The sequence below is a fragment of the Blennius ocellaris genome, assembly GCF_963422515.1.
Source record: "Blennius ocellaris genome assembly, contig: SCAFFOLD_87, whole genome shotgun sequence".
NCBI lineage: Eukaryota > Metazoa > Chordata > Actinopteri > Blenniiformes > Blenniidae > Blennius > Blennius ocellaris.
This window is the reverse complement of record NW_027662210.1, coordinates 138,562-146,943: the sequence shown is the minus strand read 5'-3', so window position 1 is coordinate 146,943 and position 8,382 is coordinate 138,562. Positions and strand designations below refer to the sequence as shown.

The 8,382-nt window shown below is 48.9% G+C and overlaps 1 protein-coding gene across 1 annotated transcript in view; it reads right to left on the bottom strand.

Moving 5' to 3' along the window:
* Nucleotides 1-433: 433 nt before the first annotated feature.
* The window catches only part of LOC308148108 (kinesin-like protein KIF2A), a gene marked incomplete at its 5' end in the record, with an annotated part of 10,448 nt that continues 2,499 nt past the window's right edge, over nt 434-8,382 (bottom strand). The window contains 20 exon segments of the mRNA XM_080521539.1: nt 434-809; nt 1,026-1,091; nt 1,094-1,160; nt 1,232-1,333; nt 2,415-2,559; nt 2,767-2,789; nt 2,792-2,810; nt 2,812-2,872; nt 2,875-2,888; nt 2,965-3,032; nt 3,831-3,941; nt 5,347-5,438; nt 5,441-5,476; nt 5,479-5,548; nt 6,628-6,669; nt 6,671-6,712; nt 6,715-6,747; nt 6,749-6,769; nt 6,991-7,084; nt 7,179-7,243. Coding sequence (XP_080377665.1) covers nt 724-809; nt 1,026-1,091; nt 1,094-1,160; nt 1,232-1,333; nt 2,415-2,559; nt 2,767-2,789; nt 2,792-2,810; nt 2,812-2,872; nt 2,875-2,888; nt 2,965-3,032; nt 3,831-3,941; nt 5,347-5,438; nt 5,441-5,476; nt 5,479-5,548; nt 6,628-6,669; nt 6,671-6,712; nt 6,715-6,747; nt 6,749-6,769; nt 6,991-7,084; nt 7,179-7,243 — 1,257 coding nt within the window.

Below are 8,382 nucleotides of genomic sequence, written 5' to 3'. Positions count from 1 at the left end.
ACCACATGATTGTTGTTAGAAACTGATTTAATGTGAATTTTCCTTCATTCACTTTGTTTTGAAGAAACAGTTTGAGAACCGGATGGTGTGTGTGTGTGTGTGTGTGAGAGTGAGAGTGTGTGTGTGAGAGAGTGTGTGTGTGTGTGTGTGTGTGTGTGTGTGTTACTGAGCTCGTTTCCTCCCTCATTGTGAAAACTGGGCTGCAGTAAGGCTATAAAGTAAGGCTATGGTAAGGCCATAGTAAGGCTAAGGTAACGCCTTAGTAAAGCTACAGTAAGGCTATAAAGTAAGGCTCAGGTAAGGCCGTGGTAAGGCCGTGGTAAGGCTAAGGTAAGGCCGTGGTAAGGCTCAGGTAAGGCTCAGGTAAGGCCGTGGTAAGGCCCTGAAGCAGTGAATCCAGTCCCACACAGTTTCCGTCTCATTAAACATTTTATTTTGACACAAACTCGTTTCTCCGCCGCCTCAAGCCTCCAGGTTGGTTTTACACAAAATGGCAGCAGCTCTTTATAAAAACGGGCGTAAGCAAGGAAGGAGGGCGTAAGGAGGGCGTAAGGAGGGCGGCGCCACACCGTTAAAAATCCCTTGGAAACAAGACGTTACTCACAGTTGTTTATGGTTTTAATGGAACGAAGCTGCAGGAGGATGAAAGGATGAAAGGATGAAAGGATGAACAGATAAACAGAAGGTGGCGGCGGTCGACGGCGTCCAGAGGGGGCGGGGCGTCTAGAGGGGGCGGGGCCTCCGGGGGGTGATTTGCTTGCTGGCCTGCTCCTCCTCCTGCAGCGTGCAGCGGAACGACTTCACCTTGTCTGGAAGAAACAGTCCACAGTCTCACCTCCGTCAGGGGGTGGTGCTCACTGCCCCCCACCTCCGTCAGGGGGTGGTGCTCACTGCCCCCCACCTCCACCTCCCACCTCCACTTCCCCACCCCCACCCACACCCCCACCCCCACCCACCCTCCATCTGCACCCCCACCCCCACCACCTATCCCCACCACCTCCACCCTCCTCTCTGGGGGGTTCTACCTCTCAGCTCCGTCAGGATGTCTATCTTGGTGTCCAGGATTTGCTCCAGCTGTGTTGCATAAGACTCACGTCGTAGTCCACCTCCTCCGTCATCTCCAGCAGGACCTTCTCGTTCTCCAGGCAGCGGATCGACTCCTGGGGGGGCAGGGAAGGGGGGGGGGGGGGTGGTGTCCCACCAGGCGTCCTTCACATTAAGAGCGTGGTACCTGGAACACGGCGCGGTGGTCCTCCAGGACCTGGTCCTCCATCTCCACCAGCTGGGTCACGGCCTCGTGGAAGGTGAAGAGCTGCGGGGACACTTCCTCCTCCTGCAGGGACAGGAAGTGGAGCTCACCTTCAACGTAAAGGTCAGGAATCCCTCACAGGTAAACAAAACTCACCGGGGAAGAAACTCTCAATGGAAGTAATGTAACTTTTAACGTAATGTAACTTTTAACGGTTCGAGTAGAAAAACTACAAGTTGTTTCCTCTGACGTCACATTTAACCTCAACGCCCCCCGCTGGCCCCCGCTGCAGCTGCTCCAGATGTGGACATCTGCTGTTCCAGATGTGAACAGCTGATGTTCCAGATGTGGACAGCTGATGTGAACAATGACTGTTCCAGATGTGAACGTCAGATGCTCAGATGTGAACAATGACTGTTCCAGATGTGAACAGCAGATGTGAACAGCTGCTGCTCCAGATGTGAACATCAGATGTTCCAGATGTGAACATCAGATGTTCCAGATGTGAACAGCAGATGTTCCAGATGTGAACAGCTGATGTGAACAATGACTGTTCCTGATGTGAACAATGACTGTTCCAGATGTGAACGTCAGATGCTCGAGATGTGAACAATGACTGTTCCAGATGTGAACAGCAGATGTGAACAGCAGTTGTTCCAGATGTGAACAATGACTGTTCCAGATGTGAACATCAGATGTTCCAGATGTGAACATCAGATGTTCCAGATGTGAACAATGACTGTTCCAGATGTGAACAGCAGATGTTCCAGATGTGAACAGCTGCTTTTCCAGATGTGAACATCAGATGTTCCAGATGTGAACATCGGCTGTTCCAGATGTGAACATCAGCTGTTCCAGATGTGAACAGCAGATGTTCCAGATGTGAACATCGGCTGTTCCAGATGTGAACATCAGATGTTCCAGATGTGAACATCGGCTGTTCCAGATGTGAACATCAGATGTTCCAGATGTGAACATCGGCTGTTCCAGATGTGAACATCAGCTGTTCCAGATGTGAACAGCAGATGTTCCAGATGTGAACATCGGCTGTTCCAGATGTGAACATCAGATGTTCCAGATGTGAACATCGGCTGTTCCAGATGTGAACAGCAGATGTTCCAGATGTGAACATCGGCTGTTCCAGATGTGTTCCAGCGGTTCTTACGTTCTGCTCACACAGCAGCTTGAGGTCGTCCCTCTGGGGGGAGCTGCCGACCCCCCACTGGGCCTCCAGCACCTCCAGCTGGGTGATGTGGCCCCCCTGCAGGCTCTCCAGGGGGGGGCAGGAGTGGATGGACAGCTCCTTCAGCCTGCACACACACACACACACACACACACACACACACACACACACACACACACACACACACACACACACACACACACACACACACACACACACAGGGTGGAGGTTTAGTGTATCACTACAACTGAAGGAGGGACGTATGAGAGCGGTGAAGATGATGAAGATGATGAAGGTGATGAAGGTGATGAAGATGATGAAGGTGATGAAAGATGATGAAGGTGATGGAGGTGATGAAGGTCATACTCATAAGTGGAGCTCGGCCCGCCCTCCTCCACCTCCTCCTCCGCCCTGAGAGAAGGGGATGTCTGAAGGACTGATCCGAACTCCTTCACCCTGAAACACAGAGAGGATCAGATCCAGACGTTCCAGATGTTCCAGCAGGAGACTCATGGTGACTCAGCGGCTCCACCTGTTGGCGTATCTCAGCGTGTTCAGGGTGTTTTCACAAGACGCCATGCCGGGAGAGATGGTGGCGATCTGAGGAGGGAGGGGACGCGTTAACGCCTGTCTGACTGCAGGGGGCGACACAGGGGTCTCAGGGTGTCAGATTACAGATTAGATGTGTCAGATTACAGGTTAGACGTGTCAGATTACAGACTAGATATGTCAGGTTACAGATTAGATGTGTCAGATTACAGATTAAACGTATCAGATTCCAGATTAAACATGTCAGATTCCAGATTAGATGTGTCAGATTACAGATTAAACGTGTCAGATTCCAGATTAAACGTGTCAGATTCCAGATTAGATGTGTCAAATTCCAGATTAACGTGTCAGATTACAGATTAAATTTGTCAGATTACAGATTATACGTGTCAGATTACAGATTAAACGTGTCAGATTACAGATTAGATGTGTCAGATTACAGATTAAATGTGTCAGATTACAGATTAAATGTGTCAGATTCCAGATTAAACGTGTCAGATTCCAGATTAAACGTGTCAGATTCCAGATTAAACATGTCAGATTACAGATTAATCATGTCAGATTCCAGATTAAACATGTCAGATTCCAGATTAAACGTGTCAGATTCCAGATTAAACATGTCAGATTCCAGATTAGATGTGTCAGATTCCAGATTAAACGTGTCAGATTCCAGATTAAACGTGTCAGATTCCAGAACATGTCAGATTCCAGATTAAACATGTCAGATTCCAGATTAAACGTGTCAGATTCCAGATTAAACGTGTCAGATTCCAGATTAAACATGTCAGATTCCAGATTAAACGTGTCAGATTACAGATTAGATGCCTCGGAGGTGGCAGGTTTACTCGCCATGCAGGTTCTGGAGTTTTCCCCGATGAAGGAGTCTCGCAGCACCTGGGTCAGTTTGCTGGCCCTGAAGGGGGTGTGAGGTCGGTTCCGGCCCAGAGCCCGGATGCACTCCTGCAGACACGCCAAAGACCGGGGGCACTTTTAGTCTGTGGAATACGGTAACGACGACTCGCCGGCAGGGGGCGGGGCTGGATTAAAGTGGAACGATGAGCCTCACAACAGGAAGTTCAGGATATTCTGACATACAAATCACTTCTTATGAACTACACTCGTCTCTATAACTACTTTCTGTTTTGCTGCTGCTGCAGTTATAGACAGAATTATTATTGATAATCTGGAGGATATTTAACTTGTGGAGGGAAACGACTTGATCATATCAGTAAAAATCAATATTTTTAACCTCCATGTTTTATTCCAGGACGTTTCTCAGAACAGTTCAGACAGACTGTGACTCCTACTGGGAGTTATAGTCCAGAGAATACGGTAAAACATCAGCCTGCACCGCTCATACCCCCTGTGACCACCAGAGGGTCACCAGAGGTCACTGTATGACCACAGGAAGCTACGGAAGAACCTCCGTCACCGACGCTTCCTGTCAATCACTGCTAGCAGCCAATTAATGGCCGGGAGAGAATATGGCGATCTGAGGAGGGAGGGGACGCGTTAACGCCTGTCTGACTGCAGGGGCGACACAGGGGGTCCTCAGTGTGTCAGGTTACAGATTAGATGTGTCAGGTTACAGATTAGATGTGTCAGATTACAGATTAGATGTGTCAGATTACAGATTAAACATGTCAGATTACAGATTAGGTGTGTCAGATTACAGATTATACGTGTCATATTACAGATTAAACGTGTCAGATTACAGATTAAACGTGTCAGATTGCAGATGAAACGTGTCAGATTGCAGATTAAACGTGTCAGATTCCCGATTAAACGTGTCAGATTCCAGATTAATGTGTCAGATTCCAGATTAGACGTGTCAGATTACAGATTAGACATGTCAGATTACAGATTAGATGTGTCAGATTCCAGATTAAACGTGTCAGATTCCAGATTAAATGTGTCAAATTACAGATTAGACGTGTCAGATTCCAGATTTAAACGTGTCAGATTCCAGATTAAATGTGTACAAATTACAGATTAGACATGTCAGATTGCAGATGAAACGTGTCAGATTCCAGATTAAACGTGTCAGATTCCAAATTAAACGTGCCAGATTCCAGATTAGATATGTCAGATTAGAGATTAAACGTGTCAGATTACAGATTAAATGCGTCAGATTCCAGATTAGATGTGTCAGATTCCCAGATTAAACGTGTCAGATTCCAGATTAGATGTGTCAGATTCCAGATTAAACGTGTCAGATTCCAGATTAGGTGTCAGATTGCAGATTAGATGTGTCAGATTAGATTAGTGGAACCCCTTGAGTGGCGGGTGGCTTGTGCTTTGCAGTGATTGGCTGAGGGTGGCAGGGGGCGGGGCCACAGTGACTGGACAGGAAGTGTGAACTGGCCTTGAGGGCCAGCAGGCTCTTGTTGATCTCCGCCCCCTCCAGCCGGGTCTGCCGGTCGGCGCTGGACGTGTCGGCGCCGCGCTCGTTCCCGCCAGGTCGATGAGCGAGAACTTGCCGTGCATCTTCCCCGGCGCCGCAGGATGATCTGGAACACGGCGTGGCTGCGGGACGAGTGGGCGTTGGCCGACGTCTGGCCCGACGTCTGGAACAACACGACGGCTCAGGAAGAACCACACACTTCTTCTCTCTCTCTCTCTCTCCTTCTCTCTCTCTCTCTCTCTCGTCTCGACAACAGAACTACTTCCTCTCTACAAATAAAGTCTGGTGTGCCAGCAGGTGGCGCTGCGCTCTCATGTTGGAGAGAGAGAGAGAAAAGAGAAAGAGAGAGAGAAAAAGAGAAAGAGAGAGAGAGAAAAAGAGAAAGGGAGAGAGAGCGACAGAGAGTGAGAAAAAGAAAGAGAGAGAGAGAAAAAGAGAAAGGGAGAGAGAGCGACAGAGAGAGAGAAAGAGAAAGAGAGAAAGAAAGAGAGAGTGAGAGAGAGAAAGACAGAGAGAGAGAGACAGAGAGCGCGAGAGAGAGAACGAGAGAGAGAGAGACAGAGAGCGCGAGAGAGAGAACGAGAGAGAGAGAGACAGAGAGCGCGAGAGAGAGAACGAGAGAGAGAGAGACAGAGAGAGAGAAAGAGAGAAAGACAGAGAGAGAGAGGACAGAGAGAAAAGAGAGCGAGAGAGAGAGGACAGAGACAGAGAGAAAGAGGGAGAGAAAAGAGAAGAGAGAGAGAAAGAGAAAGAGAGAAAGAAAGAGAGAGTGAGAGAGCGAGAGACAGAGAGAGACAGAGAGAGAGAGACATAGAGAGCGCGAGAGAGAGAAAGAGAGAGAGAGAGAGAGACAGAGACAGAGAGAGAGAGAGAAAAAGAGAGAGACAGAGAGAGAGAGAGAGAGACAGAGAGAGACAGAGACAGAGACAGAGAGAGAGAGAGACAGAGAGAGAGACAGAGAGAGAGACAGAGACAGAGAGAGAGAGAAGACGAGAGAGAGAGAAAGAGAGAGGAGAGAGAAAGAGAGAGAGAGACAGAGAGAGAGAGAGAGAGAAGAGAGACAGAGAGAGACAGAGAGAGAGAGAGAGAGACAGAGAGAGAGACAGAGACAGAGAGAGAGAGAGCGGTTCCCCCGGCGGTGCGGTCCCCCCCCCAGCGGTCCGGTTCCCCCGGCAATGGGGTTCCCCCGGCGGCTGCGTTCCCCCCCCCAGCGTTCCCCCCCCCCCGGCGGTGGTACCTGCAGCTGTTGCCCATCTCGATCAGCTTGAGGACGTCCTCGGTGCAGGCGGACGTCGCGCTCCTGCAGCCCCACCACACTGCACCTGCTGCTTTGCCGTCCTCCAGCACGCGCAGCTTCGCCTTGGCGGTTCAGGAGGTCGAACACCTGAGAGACGGCGCGCAGGGACACGCCGGCCCGTACACATCAGACCCCGTTAGGACATCATACACAGCCGGAACCGGACCCGTCGAACCACCGGATCAAAGTTCCTTCTTGGGGAGAAAAAAGCATTAAAAAAAACCAACTAAATATGAATGTTAATCAACTCAAAGTACTGCTAACTACTCAGACTACTCGAGTACAGTGAGTAACAAGAGTAGACTCACTTTCCCGCTGTAGATCTCGAAGAACGTGGCGAAAACTTGCAGATCCAACTTCTTGTAGTTTGGCTTCTTCAGCATCAGGAAGAACGGTCTCGCGCTGCACACACACACACACACACACACACACACACACACACACAGGTGAGCATGTAAAGGCAGCGTAGGACTGCAGGTGGAGTCGGAGAACTGACCGGGAGAGGGCGTAGATCCCTTTGGAACAGTCCTGGTTCTTTCCAGAAAAGTCTCCTCCCATCGTCTGAAACACAGAGGTTCCAGTTGAAACACAAAGGTTCCAGTTGAAACACAAGGTTCCAGTTGAAACACCGAGGTTCCAGTTGAAACACCGAGGTTCCAGTTGAAACACCGAGGTTCCAGTTGAAACACCGAGGTTCCAGTTGAAACACAAAGGTTCCAGTTGAAACACCGAGGTTCCAGTTGAAACACCGAGGTTCCAGTTGAAACACCGAGGTTCCAGTTGAAACACAGAGGTTCCAGTTGAAACACAAAGGTTCCAGTTGAAACACCGAGGTTCCAGTTGAAACACAGAGGTTCCAGTTGAAACACAAAGGTTCCAGTTGAAACACAGAGGTTCCAGTTGAAACACAGAGGTTCCAGTTGAAACACAGAGGTTCAGTTGAAACACAGAGGTTACCAGTTGAAACACAAAGGTTCCAGTTGAAACACAAAGGTTCCAGTTGAAACACAAAGGTTCCAGTTGAAACACAAAGGTTCCAGTTGAAACACCGAGGTTCCAGTTGAAACACCGAGGTTTCCAGTTGAAACACCGAGGTTCCAGTTGAAACACCGAGGTTCCAGTTGAAACACCGAGGTTCCAGTTGAAACCACCCAGGTTCCAGTTGAAACACAAAGGTTCCAGTTGAAACACAAAGGTTCCAGTTGAAACACAAAGGTTCCAGTTGAAACACAAAGGTTCCAGTTGAAACACCGAGGTTCAGTTGAAACACCGAGGTTCCAGTTGAAACACCGAGGTTCCAGTTGAAACACCGAGGTTCCAGTTGAAACACAAAGGTTCCAGTTGAAACACAAAGGTTCCAGTTGAAACACAAAGGTTCCAGTTGAAACACAAAGGTTCCAGTTGAAACACAAAGGTTCCAGTTGAAACACCAAGGTTCCAGTTGAAACACCAAGGTTCCAGTTGAAACACAAGAGGTTCCAGTTGAAACACAGAGGTTCCAGTTGAAACACAAAGGTTCCAGTTGAAACACCGAGGTTCCAGTTGAAACAAAAGGTTCCAGTTGAAACACAAAGGTTCCAGTTGAAACACCAAGGTTCCAGTTGAAACACCGAGGTTCCAGTTGAAACACAAAGGGTTCCAGTTGAAACACAATAGGTTCCCAGTTGAAACACAAAGGTTCCAGTTGAAACACAAGGTTC